At 46.8% G+C, this 21576-nt stretch overlaps 1 protein-coding gene across 1 annotated transcript in view; it reads right to left on the bottom strand.

Annotated features, from left to right (window-relative positions):
- The window catches only part of btbd9 (BTB (POZ) domain containing 9), a 226368-nt gene extending 223614 nt beyond the window's left edge, over window positions 1-2754 (bottom strand). The window contains exons 1-2 of the mRNA XM_080182504.1: window positions 2700-2754; window positions 2176-2382 (exon numbers count right to left, since the gene is read on the bottom strand). Of these exons, the coding sequence (XP_080038630.1) occupies window positions 2176-2360 (185 nt within the window). The 5' untranslated portion in view covers window positions 2361-2382; window positions 2700-2754. The remainder of the gene's footprint in view (window positions 1-2175; window positions 2383-2699) is intronic.
- Window positions 2755-21576: the final 18822 nt, after the last annotated feature.

The raw sequence follows: 21576 nt of genomic DNA, 5'->3' as shown, positions 1-21576 counted from the left end.
TGTTAGGCATGACTCCCTCTGACAAAGCCATGTTGACCTGATCAAGCTTTGCCTCCCCAAGTGGAGTTAGATGCTTTCCTTCAGAAGTTTCTCCAGTAGTTTCTCTGCCACTGACGTGAGGCTCACTGGTCTGTAGTTCCCTGGTTTATCTCTTCAACCCTTCTTAAATAGTGGAACCACATTAGCTGTTCTCCAGTCGTCTAGCACCTCCCACCTGATGAAGAAACAGCCAGTTCCAAAAGCTAGTGGCGGTTGCTACAAATAAACCTGTTGGACTTTAACCGGACGTTGTGAGACTTCTTACTGTGTTGACCTCCCCTGTGGCAAAAGAGGAATTGAAAATTTGGGTCAGAGCCCCTGCAGGCACCTCCCTTGCCTCCCACAGTAACCTTGGGCACAATTCACCCAGACCTGGAGATTTGTCCACTTTTAAGGCTGCCAACACCTCCAATACCTCATCCAGGTCCTATGTCAATTTGCTTGGGTACAGGAACAGGGATGTCTTGTTGTAATTATACACGGCCTTGGAGAGGCTATCCTGGAATATTGTGTGTATATATGGTCTCCTTATCTGAGGAAGGATGTTCTTGCTCTCGAGAGAAGGTTTATTCCTGAGATGGCAGTATGAAGAGAGATTGAGTCGGTTAGGATTGTTTTCACTGGAGTTCAGAAGAATGAGGGGGGTAATCTCAGAAAGGCTTATAAAATTCTTACAGGACTAGACAGGGTAGATACAGGGAGGGTGTTCCTGACAGTGGGGGAGTCCAGAGCCAGGGGTCATACTCTGAGGTTTCAGGGTAGACCATTTAGGATGGAGGTGAGGAGACATTTGCCTCGCTAAATATTTTTAAGACGCGGGTTGATGGGTTTTTGATAAGAGAGGGGATTAAGGGTTATGGGGAGAGGGCGGGAAGGTGGAACTGAGCCACGACAGATCAGCCATGATCTTATTGAATGGCGGGGCAGGCTCGAAGGGCTAGATGGCCTACTCCTGCTCCTATTTCTTATGTTCTTATGTTCACTCAAAACATGCTGAGCCTGTGGAATTCTCTACCATAGAAAGGAGTTAGAACATAGAACACAGCACAGAAACAGGCCCTTCAGCCCACATATTTTTGCCAAAAATGTAAACAAATTAAACTTATCCCTTCTGCCTGCCCTTGCTCCATGTCCCAATCAAAGGGTATGAGGCGGAAGGAGGGATTAGGCTGTTGAGTTGGATGATCCACCACGATCATAATGAATATGTAGCAGACTCAAAGGGCCTCCTTCTGCTCTTATGTTTTATGGTCCTATTTATTAAGAAAGTTCAAAATAGCAACAGACAGCTTTCCTGTCTCTCAGGGAATCCAGTGAGAATTGGGGAACAGTAAGTGGATATGGAGAGGAAGATTAACCAAGATTACATTGCTAGGTGGTCAGGAAGGCTAATGGGATGCTGGCCTTCATAGCGAGGGGGACTGAATGTAAAAGTAGGGAGGTCTTGCTGCAGCTGTATAGGGCATTGGTGAGGCCGCAGCTGGAGTACTGTGTGCTGTTTTGGGCGCCGCACCTGCGCAAAGATATTTTGGCCTTGGAGGGAGTGCAGAGGAGGTTTACTAGGCTGATACCAGAGTTGAGGGGATTGAGCTATGAGGAGAGGCTGAATAAACTAGGCTTGTACTCGTTAGAGTTCAGAAGAATGAGGGGAGATCTCATTGAGACGTATAAGATGATGAATGGGATGGATAGGATAGAGGTGGAGAGACTCTTCCCGCTCAAAAAAGACAGTAGGACTAGGGGGCACAGCCTCAAGATAAAGGGGGGGGCGCGGTTTAGAACGGAGTTGAGGAGGAACTTCTTCACTCAAAGGGTGGTGAATCTCTGGAATTCTCTGCCCGTTGAAGTGGTGGAGGCTGCCTCGCTAAATATTTTTAAGACGCGGGTCGATGGGTTTTTGATAAGAGAGGGGATTAAGGGTTATGGGGAGAGGGCGGGAAAGTGGAACTGAGCCACGACAGATCAGCCATGATCTTATTGAATGGCGGGGCAGGCTTGAAGGGCTAGATGGCCTACTCCTGCTCCTATTTCTTATGTTTCTTAGATTCCAGGGTTTGAATGATGTAGGCCTGTTCAGATTAGGTATGACAGCAAACGCGCAATGAATAAACAGTACTCCTGGAACGTAGGGTTCACCTAAAATACTGACAGCGAGCGGCCAGAATCACACGATGTGCAGCAAACCGCTTCTTCTCCACGAGAAAGGTAACATCGCTGTACTCCTCGTGGTGAATCAGAGCACCGACATGCTCCGACAAGATGTGAACGTGATTGATCTCACCAATGGAAGTGTACGGATGTAACTGGTGGCTGTTGCTCATGTTGGCACCAATTACTGTCGACCTGAAGTGGAAAGATAAAGAACACCAAATGGTCAAACATTCACAGTGGGGGCGCGGCGGGGATGTCAGTCAGTCAGTCAGTCAGTCAGTTTGCGGCAGCGTCAATCACTCACAACTGGGAATGAAATGGGGTCAACAATTCACCCTTTCATAATACACCATCTCTCTGTCTGTCTCAGTCACTCCCTCTGTCTCTCTCCCTCTCTGTCTCGCTCTGTCTCTCTCTCCCTCTCTCTCTCTGTCTCTCTCTCTATCTCGGGTATATATCTCTCTATCTCGATCTCTATATTTTATATTTTATTATTTTTATTTTTTTACCGGATTTTCTCCGCTTCGATCGGCGTCCCGGTGACGTCATCAACAATCGCCGAGCATGCGCAGAACCAGAGAGAGAGATCGACTGGAATAGAGAGAGAGAGAGATCGACTGGAATAGAGAGAGAGAGATCGACTGGAATAGAGAGAGAGAGATTGACTGGAATAGAGAGAGAGAGAGAGATTGACTAGAATAGAGAGAGAGAGAGAGATCGACTGGAATAGAGAGAGAGAGAGATCGACTGGAATAGAGAGAGAGAGAGATTGACTGGAATAGAGAGAGAGAGAGAGAGATTGACTGGAATAGAGAGAGAGAGAGAGATTGACTAGAATAGAGAGAGAGAGAGAGATCGACTGGAATAGAGAGAGAGAGAGATTGACTGGAATAGAGAGAGAGAGAGATTGACTGGAATAGAGAGAGAGAGAGAGAGATCGACTGGAATAGAGAGAGAGAGAGATCGACTGGAATAGAGAGAGAGAGATTGACTGGAATAGAGAGAGAGAGAGAGATTGACTAGAATAGAGAGAGAGAGAGAGATCGACTGGAATAGAGAGAGAGAGAGATTGACTGGAATAGAGAGAGAGAGAGATTGACTGGAATAGAGAGAGAGAGAGATTGACTGGAATAGAGAGAGAGAGATCGACTGGAATAGAGAGAGAGAGATCGACTGGAATAGAGAGAGAGAGATCGACTGGAATAGAGAGAGAGAGATCGACTGGAATAGAGAGAGAGAGAGAGATCGACTGGAATAGAGAGAGAGAGAGATCGACTGGAATACAGAGAGGGAGAGATTGACTGGAATAGAGAGAGAGAGAGATTGACTGGAATAGAGAGAGAGAGAGATTGACTGGAATAGAGAGAGAGAGAGATTGACTGGAATAGAGAGAGAGAGAGATTGACTGGAATAGAGAGAGAGAGAGAGAGATCGACTGGAATAGAGAGAGAGAGAGATCGACTGGAATAGAGAGAGAGAGATTGACTGGAATAGAGAGAGAGAGAGAGAGATCGACTGGAATAGAGAGAGAGAGAGAGATCGACTGGAATAGAGAGAGAGAGAGAGATCGACTGGAATAGAGAGAGAGAGAGATCGACTGGAATAGAGAGAGAGAGAGAGATCGACTGGAATAGAGAGAGAGAGAGATCGACTGGAATAGAGAGAGGGAGAGATTGACTGGAATAGAGAGAGAGAGAGATTGACTGGAATAGAGAGAGAGAGAGATTGACTGGAATAGAGAGAGAGAGAGATTGACTGGAATAGAGAGAGAGAGAGATTGACTGGAATAGAGAGAGAGAGAGATTGACTGGAATAGAGAGAGAGAGAGATTGACTGGAATAGAGAGAGAGAGATCGACTGGAATAGAGAGAGAGAGAGATCGACTGGAATAGAGAGAGAGAGAGATTGACTGGAATAGAGAGAGAGAGAGATTGACTGGAATAGAGAGAGAGAGATCGACTGGAATAGAGAGAGAGAGAGATCGACTGGAATAGAGAGAGAGAGAGAGATCGACTGGAATAGAGAGAGAGAGAGATTGACTGGAATAGAGAGAGAGAGAGATCGACTGGAATAGAGAGAGAGAGAGATTGACTGGAATAGAGAGAGAGAGATTGACTGGAATAGAGAGAGAGAGATTGACTGGAATAGAGAGAGAGAGATCGACTGGAATAGAGAGAGAGAGAGATTGACTGGAATAGAGAGGGAGAGATCGACTGGAATAGAGAGAGAGAGAGATCGACTGGAATAGAGAGAGAGAGAGATTGACTGGAATAGAGAGAGAGAGATTGACTGGAATAGAGAGAGAGAGATTGACTGGAATAGAGAGAGAGAGATTGACTGGAATAGAGAGAGAGAGAGAGATTGACTGGAATAGAGAGAGAGAGAGAGAGATTGACTGGAATAGAGAGAGAGAGAGAGAGATTGACTGGAATAGAGAGAGAGAGAGAGATTGACTGGAATAGAGAGAGAGAGAGAGATTGACTGGAATAGAGAGAGAGAGAGAGATTGACTGGAATAGAGAGAGAGAGAGATTGACTGGAATAGAGAGAGAGAGAGAGAGATTGACTGGAATAGAGAGAGAGAGAGAGATTGACTGGAATAGAGAGAGAGATCGACTGGAATAGAGAGAGAGAGAGATTGACTGGAATAGAGAGAGAGATTGACTGGAATAGAGAGAGAGAGAGATTGACTGGAATAGAGAGAGAGAGAGAGATTGACTGGAATAGAGAGAGAGATCGACTGGAATAGAGAGAGAGAGAGATTGACTGGAATAGAGAGAGAGAGAGAGATCGACTGGAATAGAGAGAGAGAGATCGACTGGAATAGAGAGAGAGAGAGAGATCGACTGGAATAGAGAGAGAGAGATCGACTGGAATAGAGAGAGAGAGAGATTGACTGGAATAGAGAGAGAGAGAGAGATTGACTGGAATAGAGAGAGGGAGATCGACTGGAATAGAGAGAGAGAGATTGTCTGGAATAGAGAGAGAGAGATTGACTGGAATAGAGAGAGAGAGATTGACTGGAATAGAGAGAGATAGAGAGATTGACTGGAATAGAGAGAGAGAGAGAGATTGACTGGAATAGAGAGAGAGAGAGAGAGATTGACTGGAATAGAGAGAGAGAGAGAGAGATTGACTGGAATAGAGAGAGAGAGAGAGATTGACTGGAATAGAGAGAGAGAGAGAGATTGACTGGAATACAGAGAGAGAGAGAGAGATTGACTGGAATACAGAGAGCGAGATTGACTGGAATAGAGAGAGAGAGAGAGATTGACTGGAATAGAGAGAGAGAGAGATTGACTGGAATAGAGAGAGAGAGAGATTGACTGGAATAGAGAGAGAGAGATCGACTGGAATAGAGAGAGAGAGAGATCGACTGGAATAGAGAGAGAGAGAGATTGACTGGAATAGAGAGAGAGAGAGATTGACTGGAATAGAGAGAGAGAGATCGACTGGAATAGAGAGAGAGAGAGATCGACTGGAATAGAGAGAGAGAGAGAGATCGACTGGAATAGAGAGAGAGAGAGATTGACTGGAATAGAGAGAGAGAGAGATCGACTGGAATAGAGAGAGAGAGAGATTGACTGGAATAGAGAGAGAGAGATTGACTGGAATAGAGAGAGAGAGATTGACTGGAATAGAGAGAGAGAGATCGACTGGAATAGAGAGAGAGAGAGATTGACTGGAATAGAGAGGGAGAGATCGACTGGAATAGAGAGAGAGAGAGATCGACTGGAATAGAGAGAGAGAGAGATTGACTGGAATAGAGAGAGAGAGATTGACTGGAATAGAGAGAGAGAGATTGACTGGAATAGAGAGAGAGAGATTGACTGGAATAGAGAGAGAGAGAGAGATTGACTGGAATAGAGAGAGAGAGAGAGAGATTGACTGGAATAGAGAGAGAGAGAGAGAGATTGACTGGAATAGAGAGAGAGAGAGAGATTGACTGGAATAGAGAGAGAGAGAGAGATTGACTGGAATAGAGAGAGAGAGAGAGATTGACTGGAATAGAGAGAGAGAGAGATTGACTGGAATAGAGAGAGAGAGAGAGAGATTGACTGGAATAGAGAGAGAGAGAGAGATTGACTGGAATAGAGAGAGAGATCGACTGGAATAGAGAGAGAGAGAGATTGACTGGAATAGAGAGAGAGATTGACTGGAATAGAGAGAGAGAGAGATTGACTGGAATAGAGAGAGAGAGAGAGATTGACTGGAATAGAGAGAGAGATCGACTGGAATAGAGAGAGAGAGAGATTGACTGGAATAGAGAGAGAGAGAGAGATCGACTGGAATAGAGAGAGAGAGATCGACTGGAATAGAGAGAGAGAGAGAGATCGACTGGAATAGAGAGAGAGAGATCGACTGGAATAGAGAGAGAGAGAGATTGACTGGAATAGAGAGAGAGAGAGAGATTGACTGGAATAGAGAGAGGGAGATCGACTGGAATAGAGAGAGAGAGATTGTCTGGAATAGAGAGAGAGAGATTGACTGGAATAGAGAGAGAGAGATTGACTGGAATAGAGAGAGATAGAGAGATTGACTGGAATAGAGAGAGAGAGAGAGATTGACTGGAATAGAGAGAGAGAGAGAGAGATTGACTGGAATAGAGAGAGAGAGAGAGAGATTGACTGGAATAGAGAGAGAGAGAGAGATTGACTGGAATAGAGAGAGAGAGAGAGATTGACTGGAATACAGAGAGAGAGAGAGAGATTGACTGGAATACAGAGAGCGAGATTGACTGGAATAGAGAGAGAGAGAGAGATTGACTGGAATAGAGAGAGAGATCGACTGGAATAGAGAGAGAGAGAGAGATTGACTGGAATAGAGAGAGAGAGATCGACTGGAATAGAGAGAGAGAGAGAGAGAGAGAGAAATTGACTGGAATAGAGAGAGAGATTGACTGGAATAGAGAGAGAGAGAGATTGGCTGGAATAGAGAGGGAGAGATCGACTGGAATAGAGAGAGAGAGATCGACTGGAATAGAGAGAGAGATCGACTGGAATAGAGAGAGAGAGATCGACTGGAATAGAGAGAGAGAGATCGACTGGAATAGAGAGAGAGAGATCGACTGGAATAGAGAGAGAGAGATCGACTGGAATAGAGAGAGAGGGATTGACTGGAATAGAGAGAGAGAGAGAGATTGACTGGAATAGAGAGAGAGAGAGATTGACTGGGTATAGAGAGAGAGAGAGATTGACTGGAATAGAGAGAGAGAGAGAGAGATTGACTGGAATAGCGAGAGAGAGAGAGAGATTGACTGGAATAGCGAGAGAGAGAGAGAGATCGACTGGAATAGAGAGAGAGAGAGATTGACTGGAATAGAGAGAGAGAGAGAGATTGACTGGAATAGAGAGAGGGAGATCGACTGGAATAGAGAGAGAGAGATTGACTGGAATTGAGAGAGAGAGATCGACTGGAATAGAGAGAGAGAGACAGAGATCGACTGGAATAGAGAGAGAGATTGACTGGAATAGAGAGAGAGAGAGATCGACTAGAATAGAGAGAGAGAGATCGACTGGAATAGAGAGAGAGAGATCGACTGGAATAGAGAGAGAGAGATCGACTGGAATAGAGAGAGAGAGATCGACTGGAATAGAGAGAGAGAGATTGACTGGAATAGAGAGAGAGAGAGATTGACTGGAATAGAGAGAGAGAGAGAGAGATTGACTGGAATAGAGAGAGAGAGAGAGATTGACTGGAATAGAGAGAGAGATCGACTGGAATAGAGAGAGAGAGAGATTGACTGGAATAGAGAGAGAGATTGACTGGAATAGAGAGAGAGAGAGATTGACTGGAATAGAGAGAGAGAGAGAGATTGACTGGAATAGAGAGAGAGATCGACTGGAATAGAGAGAGAGAGAGATTGACTGGAATAGAGAGAGAGAGAGAGATCGACTGGAATAGAGAGAGAGAGATCGACTGGAATAGAGAGAGAGAGAGATTGACTGGAATAGAGAGAGAGAGAGATTGACTGGAATAGAGAGAGAGAGAGAGAGATTGACTGGAATAGAGAGAGAGAGAGAGATTGACTGGAATAGAGAGAGAGATCGACTGGAATAGAGAGAGAGAGAGATTGACTGGAATAGAGAGAGAGATTGACTGGAATAGAGAGAGAGAGAGATTGACTGGAATAGAGAGAGAGAGAGAGATTGACTGGAATAGAGAGAGAGATCGACTGGAATAGAGAGAGAGAGATTGACTGGAATTGAGAGAGAGAGATCGACTGGAATAGAGAGAGAGAGATTGACTGGAATTGAGAGAGAGAGATCGACTGGAATAGAGAGAGAGAGAGAGAGATCGACTGGAATAGAGAGAGAGAGATCGACTGGAATAGAGAGAGACAGATCGACTGGAATAGAGAGAGACAGATCGACTGGAATAGAGAGAGAGAGATCGACTGGAATAGAGAGAGAGAGATCGACTGGAATAGAGAGAGAGAGAGAGATCGACTGGAATAGAGAGAGATTGACTGGAATAGAGAGAGAGAGGTCGACTGGAATATAGAGAGAGAGATCGACTGGAATAGAGAGAGAGAGATCGACTGGAATAGAGAGAGAGAGAGATTGACTGGAATAGAGAGAGAGAGATCGACTGGAATAGAGAGAGAGAGATCGACTGGAATAGAGAGAGAGAGAGAGATTGACTGGAATAGAGAGAGAGAGATCGACTGGAATAGAGAGAGAGAGATCGACTGGAATAGAGAGAGAGAGATCGACTGGAATAGAGAGAGAGAGATTGACTGGAATAGCGAGAGAGAGAGAGAGATCGACTGGAATAGAGAGAGAGAGATCGACTGGAATAGAGAGAGAGAGATCGACTGGAATAGAGAGAGACAGATCGACTGGAATAGAGAGAGAGAGATCGACTGGAATAGAGAGAGAGAGAGAGATCGACTGGAATAGAGAGAGATTGACTGGAATAGAGAGAGAGAGGTCGACTGGAATATAGAGAGAGAGATCGACTGGAATAGAGAGAGAGAGATTGACTGGAATAGAGAGAGAGAGATCGACTGGAATAGAGAGAGAGAGATCGACTGGAATAGAGAGAGAGAGAGAGATTGACTGGAATAGAGAGAGAGAGATCGACTGGAATAGAGAGAGAGAGATTGACTGGAATAGAGAGAGTGATCGACTGGAATAGAGAGAGAGAGATTGACTGGAATAGAGAGAGAGAGATTGACTGGAATAGAGAGAGAGAGAGATTGACTGGAATAGAGAGAGAGAGATTGACTGGAATAGAGAGAGAGAGATTGACTGGAATAGAGAGAGAGAGATTGACTGGAATAGAGAGAGAGAGAGAGATTGACTGGAATAGAGAGAGAGAGAGATTGACTGGAATAGAGAGAGAGAGAGAGAGAGATCGACTGGAATAGAGAGAGAGAGATCGACTGGAATAGAGAGAGAGAGAGAGATTGACTGGAATAGAGAGAGAGAGAGAGATTGACTGGAATAGAGAGAGAGAGATCGACTGGAATACAGAGAGAGAGATCGACTGGAATAGAGAGAGAGAGAGAGATTGACTGGAATTGAACATAGAACATTACAGCGCAGAACAGGCCCTTCGGCCCACGATGTTGCGCCGACCAGTTAGAAAAACAATGACCCACTAGCCTATACCAATCCCTTTTCGTCCATAAACCTATCCAGAGATCTCTTAAACGCCCCCAAACTAGACGCATTTACAACTGCAGCAGGCAGGGCATTCCAATCCCTCACCACCCGCTGGGTAAAGAACCTACCCCTGACATCCGTCCTGTAGCTACCCCCCCTTAATTTAAAGCCATGCCCCTTCGTGCTAGCTTTCTCCATCCGAGGAAAAAGGCTATCACTATCCACCCTATCTAAACCTCTAATCATCTTATATGTTTCAATAAGATCCCCTCTTAGCCGCCTTCTTTCCAACGAAAACAACCCTAAATCCCTCAGTCTCTCCTCATAGGACCTCCCCACCATACCAGGCAACATCCTAGTAAACCTCCTCTGCACCCTCTCCAACGCCTCCACATCCTTCTTGTAATGCGGGGACCAGAACTGCACACAGTACTCCAAGTGCGGCCGCACTAGAGTAGTGTACAGTTGCAACATTACACTGCGACTCCTAAATTCAATCCCCCTACCAATAAACGCCAAGACACCGTACGCCTTCTTAACAACCTTATCTACTTGATTCCCAACTTTCAGGGATCTATGTACACACACACCTAGATCCCTCTGTTCATCCACACTATTCAAAGTCCTCCCGTTAGCCCTATACTCGACACATCTGTTGCTCCTACCAAAGTGAATTACCTCACACTTCTCCGCATTAAATTCCATCCGCCACCTCTCGGCCCAGCTCTGCAACCTATCTAAGTCTCCCTGCAGACTATGACACCCTTCCTCACAATCTACCACACCTCCAACTTTGGTGTCATCAGCAAATTTACTAATCCACCCAACTATACCCTCATCCAGATCATTAATAAAAATTACAAACAACAGTGGCCCCAAAACAGATCCCTGAGGCACACCACTCGTAACTGCACTCCATGATGAATATTTACCATCCACCACCACCCTCTGTCTCCTATCTGATAGCCAATTCCTGATCCAACTTCCTAGATTACCCACAATCCCATACATCTGCATTTTCTGCAGAAGCCTACCATGGTGAACCTTATCGAACGCCTTACTAAAATCCATGTATACCACGTCAACTGCCTTGCCCCCATCCACCTCTTTGGTCACCTTCTCAAAAAACTCAATAAGGTTATAAGGAATAGAGAGAGAGAGGTCGACTGGAATAGAGAGAGAGAGATCGACTGGAATAGAGAGAGAGAGATTGACTGGAATAGAGAGAGAGAGAGAGATTGACTGGAATAGAGAGATTGACTGGAATAGAGAGAGAGAGAGAGATCGACTGGAATAGAGAGAGAGAGATCGGCTGGAATAGAGAGAGAGAGAGAGAGATTGACTGGAATAGAGAGAGAGAGATCGACTGGAATAGAGAGAGAGAGATCGACTGGAATAGAGAGAGAGAGATCGACTGGAATAGAGAGAGAGAGATCGACTGGAATAGATTGAGATCGACTGAAATAGAGAGAGAGAGATCGACTGGAATAGAGAGAGAGAGATCGACTGGAATAGAGAGAGAGAGAGAGATTGACTGGAATAGAGAGAGAGAGAGAGATTGACTGGAATAGAGAGAGAGATCGACTGGAATAGAGAGAGATCGACTGGAATAGAGAGAGAGAGATCGACTGGAATAGAGAGAGAGAGAGAGATCGACTGGAATAGAGAGAGAGAGAGAGAGATCGACTGGAATAGAGAGAGAGAGAGAGAGAGATCGACTGGAATAGAGAGAGAGAGAGAGATCGACTGGAATAGAGAGAGAGTGAGAGAGATCGACTGGAATAGAGAGAGAGAGAGAGAGATCGACTGGAATAGAGAGAGAGAGAGAGATCGACTGGAATAGAGAGAGAGAGAGAGATCGACTGGAATAGAGAGAGAGAGAGAGATCGACTGGAATAGAGAGAGAGAGAGAGAGAGATCGACTGGAATAGAGAGAGAGAGAGAGATCGACTGGAATAGAGAGAGAGAGAGATTGACTGGAATAGAGAGAGAGAGAGACAGAGATCGACTGGAATAGAGAGAGAGAGATCGACTGGAATAGAGAGAGAGAGATCGGCTGGAATAGGGAGAGAGAGATCGGCTGGAATAGGGAGAGAGAGATCGACTGGAATAGAGTGAGAGATCGACTAGAATAGAGAGAGAGAGAGATTGACTGGAATAGAGAGAGAGAGAGATTGACTGGAATAGCGAGAGAGAGAGAGAGATCGACTGGAATAGAGAGAGAGAGAACGACTGGAATAGAGAGAGAGAGATCGACTGGAATAGAGAGAGAGAGAGATCGACAGGAATAGAGTGAGATCGACTGGAATAGAGAGAGAGAGATCGACTGGAATAGAGAGAGAGAGAGATCGACTGGAATAGCGAGAGAGAGAGAGAGATCGACTGGAATAGAGAGAGAGAGATCGACTGGAATAGAGAGAGAGAGAGAGATCGACTGGAATAGAGAGAGAGAGATCGACTGGAATAGAGAGAGAGAGAGAGATCGACTGGAATAGAGAGAGAGAGAGATCGACTGAAATAGAGAGAGAGAGAGAACATAGAACATTATAGCGCAGTACAGGCCCTTCGGCCCTCGATGTTGTGCCGACCAGTGAAACCAATGTCATGACCCTCCCACCTAAACTATTCCAATGTTATCCACATGCCTATCCATTGACCATTTGAACGCCCTTCAAGTTGGCGAGTCCACAACTGCTGCAGGCAGGGCATTCCACGCCCTTGCTACCCTCTGAGTAAAGGACCTACGTCTCACATCCCTCCTACAATTACCACCCTTTAATTTAAAGCTATGTCCCCTCGTGTTAGCCATCACCGTCCGAGGAAAAAGGCTCTCACTATCCACCCTATCTAACCCTCTGATGGTCTTGTATGCCTCAATTAGGTCTCTTCTTAACCTTCTCCTTTCTAACGAAAACAACCTCAAGTCCCTCAGCCTTTCCTCATGCAACCTTCCCACCATACCAGGCAACATCTGGTAAACCTTCTCTGCACCCTTTCTAATGCCTCCACATCTTTCTTATAATGCGGCAACCAGAACTGTGCGCAATACTCCAAGTTTTGCACCAGAGTTTTGCACAGTTGTAACATGACCTCACGGCTCCGAAATTCAGTCCCTCTACCAATAAAAGCTAACACACCGTACGCCTTCTTAACAACCTTATCAACCTGGGTGCCAACTTTCAGGGATCTATGCACATGTACACCGAGATCTTTCTACTCGTCGACACTACCAAGAGACCTTCCATTAGCCCTATATTCTGTACTCCTGTTACTCTTACCAACGTGAATCACCTCACACTTTTCCGCATTAAACTCCATTTGCCACCTCTCAGCCCAGCTCTACAGCTTATCTATGTCCCTCTGCAAACTGTAACATCCATCCTCACTGTCTACAACTCCTCCAACTCTGGTGTCATCAGCAAATTTACTAACCCATCCTTCTACACCCTCATCTAGGTCATTTATGAAAATGACAAACAGCAGTGGCCCCAAAACAGATCCCTGAGGTACACCACTTGTAACTGAACTCCAGGTTGAATATTTCCCATCAACCACCACCCTCTGTCTTCTATCAGCTAGCCAATTCCTGATCCAAACTGCTAAATCACCCTCAATCCCATGCATCTGCATTTTCTGCAGTAGCCTACCTATCAAACGCTTTGCTAAAATCCATATACACCACGTCAACTGCCTTACCCTTAACCACCTCTTTGGTCACCTTTTCAAAAAACTCGATAAGGTTTGTGAGGCACGACCTACTCTTCACAAAACTGTGTTGACTATCCCTAATCGATTTATTTCCCTCTAGATGATTATAAATCCTATTCGTTATAATTCTTTCCAAAACTTTGCCACAACAGAAGTAAGGTTCACCGGTCTATAATTCCCAGGATGGTCTCTACTCCCCATGAAAAAGGGGACAACATTTGCTATCCTCCAGTCTTCTGGCACTATACCTGTAGCCAATGACGACATGAAGATCAAAGCCAAAGGCTCTGCAATCTCCTCCCTAGCCTCCCAGAGAATCCTAGGGTAAATCCCATCCGGCCCAGGGGACTTATCTATTTTCATACTCTCCTTAGAAAAGGGTATAGCGCTCGACTCATCGATCGGCAGTTCCAACGCGCCACAGCAAAAAACTGCACTGATCTCCTCAGAAGACAAACACGGGACACGGTGGACAGAGTTCCCTTCGTCGTCCAGTACTTTCCCAGAACGGAGAAACTATGATATCTCCGGACATCTCTTCAACATGTTATTGATGAAGACGAACATATCACCAGGGCCATTCCCACACCCCCACTTCTTGTCTTCAAACAACCACACAGCCTCAAACAGACCATTGTCCGCAGCAAACTACCCAGCCTTCAGGAAAACAGTGACCACGACACCACGCAACCCTGCCACAGCAACCTCTGCAAGACGTGCTGGATCATCGACACAGATGTCATCATCTCACGTGAGAACACCATCCACCAGGTACACGGCACATAATCTTGTGACTCGGCCAACGTCATCTACCTGATAAGCTGCAGGAAAGGATGTCCTGAGGCATGGTACACTGGGGAGACCATGCAGACGCTACAACAACGGATGAATGAACACTGCTCAACTAGCACCAGGCAGGAGTGTTCTGTTCCTGTCAGGGAACACTTCAGCAGTCGTGGGCTTTCGGCCTCTGATCTTCAGGTAAGCGTTCTCCAAGGCAGCCTTCACGACGCACGACAGTGCAGAATCGCTGAGCAGACACTGATAGCCAAGTTCCACATACCTGAGGACAGCCTAAACCGGGATCACTATCTGTAACTTCAACAACTTGCCTGTGTTTGCAAAATCTCACTAACTGTCCTGGCTGAAGACAGTACACATCTCTTTAACCTGTGCTTGGCTCTTTCTCCACTCACATTGTCTGTCGCTGCAAAGACTTGATTACCTGTAAAGTCTTGCATTCCAAACATTATCTTGTAAATTGAGTTTGTGTCTATATATGGCCTGTTTGTGAATAGAACTCCCACTCACCTGAAGAAGGAGCAATGCTCCAGAAGCTTGTGCTACCAAACAAACCTGGTGGACTTTCACACTTTACCTACAACAGACGTTAAACTAACCGGCCTATAAATCAAGGAGGAAATAGCGAGGCATCTTGAGGGGAATTGCTTCATAGAGCAGACGCAGCACGGTTTCGTTAAGGGGAAGTCGTGTCTGACAAATTTACTGGAGTTCTATGAGGATGTGTCTAGGGCGGTGGATAGAGGAGAGCCGGTGGATGTGGTCTTTCTTGATTTTCAGAAGGCGTTTGACAAGGTACCTCACGAGGTTATTGCAGAAGGTCAGGGGACAGGGAGTTGGGGGTAGGGTGTTAGCGTGGATAGAGGATTGGTTGTCAAATAGGAGGCAGAGAGTGGGGGTTAATGGGTGCTATTCGGATTGGCGGTTGGTGACTAGTGGAGTGCCCCAGGGGTCAGTGCTGGGGCCTCAGCTATTCACCATTTATATAGATGATCTGGAAGAGGGAACCGAGTGTATGGTGTCGAAGTTTGCTGATGACACCAAGATTGGTGGAACGGCAAATTGCGCGGAGGATGTGGAGAGTCTGCAGAAGGATCTAGATAGGCTGGGCGAATGGGCCAGGAACTGGCAAATGGAATTTAATGTTGGCAAGTGCGAGGTGGCCCACTTTGGTAGGAATAATGGTAGGAAGGATTATTACTTACTTGGCGAAAAACTGCAGCAGGCGACGGTGCAGAGGGACCTCGGGGTCCTTGTGCATGAGTCACAAAAACCCAGCTTGCAGGTGCAGCAGGTGGTCAGAAAGGCGAATGGGATGCTGGCCTTCATAGCGAGGGGGATTGAATATAAAAGTAGGGAGATCTTGCTGCAGCTGTATAGGGCATTGGTGAGGCCGCAGCTGGAGTACTGTGTGCTGTTTTGGGCGCCGTACTTATGCAAGGATATTTTGGCCTTGGAGGGAGTGCAGAGGAGGTTTACTAGGCTGATGCCGGAGTTGAGGGGGTTGAGCTGTGAGGAGAGGCTGAATAAACTAGGCTTGTACTCGTTAGAGTTTAGAAGAATGAGGGGAGATCTCATTGAGACGTACAAGATGATGAATGGGATGGATAGGATAGAGGTGGAGAGGCTCTTCCCGCTCAGAAAGGACAGTAGGACTAGGGGGCACAGCCTCAAGGTAAAGGGGGGGGTGGTTTAGAACGGAGTTGAGGAAGAACTTCTTCACTCAAAGGGTGGTGAATCTCTGGAATTCTCTGCCCGTTGAAGTGCTGGAGGCTACCTCACTAAGTATTTTTAAGACGCGGGTTGATGGGTTTTTGATAAGAGAGGGGATTAAGGGTTATGGGGAGAGGGCGGGAAAGTGGAACTGAGCCACGACAGGTCAGCCATGATCTTATTGAATGGCGAGGCAGGCTCGAAGGGCTAGATGGCCCACTCCTGCTCCTATTTCTTATGTTCTTATGTAACCCGGTGCTGTGAGACTTCTGACTTGGTAACAGCTGCATGCTGCATGTTTTGGATTTTAACAGTGGTTTGTGTTCTCTAATGCTCTGGCGCACTCTATGGGACAGCCTCTTCGTCAGGTGAATGGAGAGTTCTGGCCTCAGACAGAGCATATAAAGCACAGACAGTTTAGAGATTACTGATTAAAATGCGAATCCTTACACCTAACCTGCTGTTCAAGACCTGAAGTGGCTGACAATGTGAGTGGTAGGAGCACTGATCACAGTTTAAAGAGATGTGTATTGTCTCCAGACAGTACAGTAAGTGAGGTTTTGCAAACCCAGGCAAGTCACGGGGGTTACAGATAGTGCGACATGAACCCAAGATCCCTGTTGAGACCGTCCTCATGTGTGCGGAACTTGGCTATCAGTCTCTGCTCAGCGACTCTGCGCTGTCGTGTGTTGTGAAGGCCGCCTTGGAGAATGCTTACCCGAAGGTCGGAGGCTGAATGCCCGTGACCACTGAAGTGTTCGCCAACAGGAAGGGAACAGTCTTGCCTGGTGACAGTCACCAGGCAAGACTGTTCCCTTCCTGTTGGCGAACACTTCAGTGGTCACGGGCATTCAGCCTCTGACCTTCGGGTAAGCATTCTCCAAGGCGGCCTTCACAACACACGACAGCGCAGAGTCGCTGAGCAGAGACTGATAGCCAAGTTCCGCACACATGAGGACGGTCTCAACAGGGATCTTGGGTTCATGTCGCACTATCTGTAACCCCCGTGACTTGCCTGGGTTTGCAAAACCTCACTTACTGTACTGTCTGGAGACAATACACATCTCTTTAAACTGTGATCAGTGCTCCTACCACTCACATTGTCAGCCACTTCAGGTCTTGAACAGCAGGTTAGGTGTAAGGATTCGCATTTTAATCAGTAATCTCTAAACTGTCTGTGCTTTATATGCTCTGTCTGAGGCCAGAACTCTCCATTCACCTGACGAAGAGGCTGTCCCCTCGAAAGCTAGTGAGAATATTATCAAATAAATAGGTTGGACTAAAACCTGGTGTTGTCAGACTTTTTACTGTGTTTACGCCAGTCCAACGCCGGCATACCCACATCAGCACTCTATGGTTTACACAGGTACTGTAAAAAGTCTGACAACAGGTTTGAATGTGGTGTGATGTTTTCTCTGCAGTTTTTAATTTGAGCCATTATGCTCTCAGTGGGTTGTCAAAGAACAAAGAGGATTTGAATATAGGAGCAAGGATGTCTTGCTGCAGTTATACAGGGCCTTGGTGAAGCCACACTTTGAGTATTGTGTGCAGTTTTGGTCTCCTAGTCTGAGGAAGGGGGTCCAGCAAAGGTTCACCAGTCTGATTCCTGGAATGTGTAGAAAGATAGAAAAGAAAGGACTACTATAAGATTGCCCAGCCCTGCGAGGGGTTTTGTTTACTCAACTTCGAATTCACTGTAAATCAATGGGGAGCAAGTTTGTTAGTAATTGCAATGAGGTGTTTTAAATATTTTGTAGTTTTAAAGGTACGTATAAGACCTTTAATTAGTTGATACATATAAATAAGAACATAAGAAATAGGAGCAGGAGCAGGAGTAGGCCATCTAGCCCTTCGAGCCTGCCCCGCCATTCAATAAGATCATGGCTGATCTGAAGTGGATCAGTTCCACATTCCCGCCTGCTCCCCATAACCCTTAATTCCCTTATTGGTCAGGAATATACCTACCCGTGACCAGAAAGGTTGGGGGGAGGGAATAGAGATGAGGAGACTGAGAGCGAGGAGGTTAGCTCGCAGGTAGAACATAGAACACTACAGCACAAACAGGCCCTTCGGCCCACGAGTTGCGCCGATCACATCAACACCTATCTATATCCCCCATCCCATAAAACCCCAAATACTCATCCAGAAGTCTTTTAAAAGACCCCAGCGAGTTTGCCTCCACCACCACTGACGGCAGCCAATTCCACTCACTCACCACCCTCTGAGTGAAAAACTTACCCCTAACATCACTTCTGTACTTTCCTCCCCGCACCTTAAATCTGTGTCCTCTCGTAGCGACCATTTCAACCCGGGGAAATAGCCTCTGAGAATCCACCCTATCTATTCCTCTCAACATTTTATAAACCTCTATCAGGTCGCCTCTCAACCTTCGTCTCTCCAGGGAAAAGAGACCCAGCTCCCTCAACCTAACTTCATAAGGCATGCCTCCCAGTCCAGGCAACATCCTTGTAAATCTCCTCTGTACCCTTTCAATAGCTTCTACGTCTTTCCTATAGTGAGGCAACCAGAACTGCGCACAGTACTCCAAATGAGGCCTGACAAGGGTCTTATAAAGTTGCGGCATTACCTCCCGACTCCTAAACTCAATCCCTCGATTAATGAAGGCCAGTACACCATACGCCTTCTTGACCACCTCTTCCACCTGCGAGGCCGATTTAAGAGTCGGCCTCGCAGAGAGAAGGACTGTAGACAATATGAGAGGGAGGTTAGACGGGTGATAGAGAAGGGAAGTGCCCAGACCGAGGGTCTGAGGTGTGCCTATTTTAACGCCAGGAGTGTAGTGAACAAAGTAGATGAGCTTAGGGCGTGGATTGCTGCTTGGGAATGTGATGTGGTGGCCATTACAGAGACTTGGATATCTCAGGGACAGGACTGGGTACTTCAGGTGCCGGGATTCAGATGCTTCAGGAAGGACAGGGAGGGGGGCAAAAGAGGTGGTGGAGTGGCACTGTTGATCAGGGACAGTGTCATGGCTGCACAGAAGGAGGATGCCGTGGAGGGACTGTCTACGGAGTCTCTGTGGGTGGAAGTTAAGAACAGCAAAGGGTCGATAACTTTGCTGGGTGTTTTCTGTAGGCCACCCAATAGTGACAGGGAAGTTGAGGTGCAGACAGGGAAACAGAACCTAGAGAGATGTCGTAACAACAGAGTTGTCATGATGGGAGACTTTAATTTCCCAAACATTGACTGGAATATCCCTAGGGTAAGGGGTTTGGATGGGGAGGAGTTTGTTAGGTGTATTCAGGATGGTTTCCTGACATAGCACGTGGATAAGCCTACGAGAGGAGAGGCTGTACTTGACCTGGTGCTGGCTAATGAACCAGGACAGGTGTCGGATCTCTCGGTGGGAGGGCATCTCGGGGATGGAGTTTAGGATGATCAGAAATAGTCAGCACGGCTTTGTCAAGGGCAGGTCGTGCCTTTCAAGCTTAGTTGAGTTCTTTGAAAATGTGACTGAACACATTGACGAAGGAAGAGTGGTGGATGTGGTTTACATGGACTTCAGCAAGGCGTTTGATAAGGTCCCCCATGCAAGACTTCTTGAGAAGGTGAGAAGGCATGGGATCCAAGGGTCTTTGGCCTTGAGGATCCAGAACTGGCTTGCCTGCAGAAGGCAGAGAGTGGTTGTGGATGGGTCTTTTTCTGCACGGAGGTCAGTCACCAGTGGAGTGCCCCAGGGATCTGTTCTAGGACCCTTGCTGTTTGTCATTTTCATAAATGACATGGATGAGGAAATGATGGGATGGGCTAGTAAGTTCGCCGATGGTACGAAGGTTGGTGGTGTTGTGGATAGTCTGGAGGGATGTCAGAAGTTGCAGCGTGACATAGATAGGATGCAAGACTGGGTGGAGGAGTGGCAGATGGACTTCAACGCGGATAAATGTGTAGTGGTCCATTTTGGCGGGACGAATGGGATGCAGGAGTACAATATCAAGGGTAGGAGTCTTAGCTGGGTTGAAGAGCAGGTGGATCTTGGGGTCCAGGTCCATAGGACTCTTAAATCAATTTAACAGTCCTATGACTGATTTAAGAGTCCTATGGAGGATGTGGCCAAGAAGGCGTATGGTGTACTGGCCTTCATTAATCGAGGGATTGAGTTTAGGAGTCAGGAGGTAATGCTGCAACTTTATAAGACCCTTGTCAGATCCCACTTGGAGTACTGTGCACAGTTCTGGTCGCCTCACTACAGGAAGGGTGTGGAAGCTATTGAGAGGGTGCGGAGGAGATTTACAAGGATGTTGACTCGATTGGGAGGCATGCCTTATGAAGATAGGTTGAGGGAGCTAGGTCTCTTCTCTCTGGAGAGACGAAGGTTGAGAGGCGACCTGATAGAGGTTTATAAAATGTTGAGAGGAGTAGATAGGGTGGATTCTGGGAGGCTATTTCCCAGGGCTGAAATGGTTGCTACGAGAGGACGTAGGTTTAAGGTGCTGGGAAGCAAGTACAGGAGAGCTGTTAGAACATAAGAACATAAGAAATAGGAGCAGGAGTCGGCCATCTAGCCCTTCGAGCCTGCCCTGCCATTCAATAAGATCATGGCTGATCTGTCGCTGCTCAGTTCCTCTTTCCCGCCCTCTCCCCATAACCCTTAATCCCCTCTCTTATCAAAAACCCATCAACCCGCATCTTAAAAATATTTAGCGAGGCAGCCTCCACCACTTCAACGGGCAGAGAATTCCAGAGATTCACCACCCTTTGAGTGAAGAAGTTCCTCCTCAACTCCGTTCTAAACCGCCCCCCTTTTATCTTGAGGCTGTGCCCCCTAGTCCTACTATCCTTTCTGAGCAGGAAGAGTCTCTCCACCTCTATCCTATCCATCCCATTCATCATCTTATATGTCTCAATGAGATCTCCCCTCATTCTTCTAAACTCTAACGAGTACAAGCCCAGTTTATTCAGCCTCTCCTCATAGCTCAACCCCCTCAACTCCGGTATCAGCCTAGTACACCTCCTCTGCACTCCCTCCAAGGCCAAAATATCTTTGCGCAGGTGTGGCGCCCAAAACTGCACACAGTACTCCAGCTGCGGCCTCACCAATGCCCTATACAGCTGCAGCAAGACCTCCCTACTTTTATATTCAATCCCCCTCGCTATGAAGGCCAGCATCCCATTCGCCTTCCTGACCACCTGCTGCACCTGCAAGCTGGGTTTTTGCGACTCATGCACAAGGACCCCGAGGTCCCTCTGCACCGTTGCCTGCTGCAGTTTTTCGCCCCGTAAGTAATAGTCCTTCCTACCATTCTTCCTACCAAAGTGGACCACCTCACACTTGCCAACATTAAATTCCATTTGCCATTTCCTGGCCCATTCGCCCACCCTATCTAGATCCTCCTGCAGACTCTCCACACCCTCCGCACAATTTGCCGTTCCCCCTATCTTGGTGTCATCAGCAAATTTCGACACCCTACACTCAGTTCCCTCCTCCAGATCATCTATATAAATGGTAAAAAGCTGAGGCCCCAGCACCGACCCCTGGGGCACTCCACTAGTCACCATCCGCCAATCCGAATAGCACCCGTTGACCCCCACTCTCT

This window comes from Carcharhinus amblyrhynchos, unplaced genomic scaffold (assembly GCF_965287045.1).
Source record: "Carcharhinus amblyrhynchos unplaced genomic scaffold, sCarAmb.v2.hapA scaffold_58, whole genome shotgun sequence".
NCBI classification, from domain to species: domain Eukaryota; kingdom Metazoa; phylum Chordata; class Chondrichthyes; order Carcharhiniformes; family Carcharhinidae; genus Carcharhinus; species Carcharhinus amblyrhynchos.
Note: the sequence above shows the minus strand (reverse complement) of the source record. Positions and strands in the feature narration are given on the sequence as shown.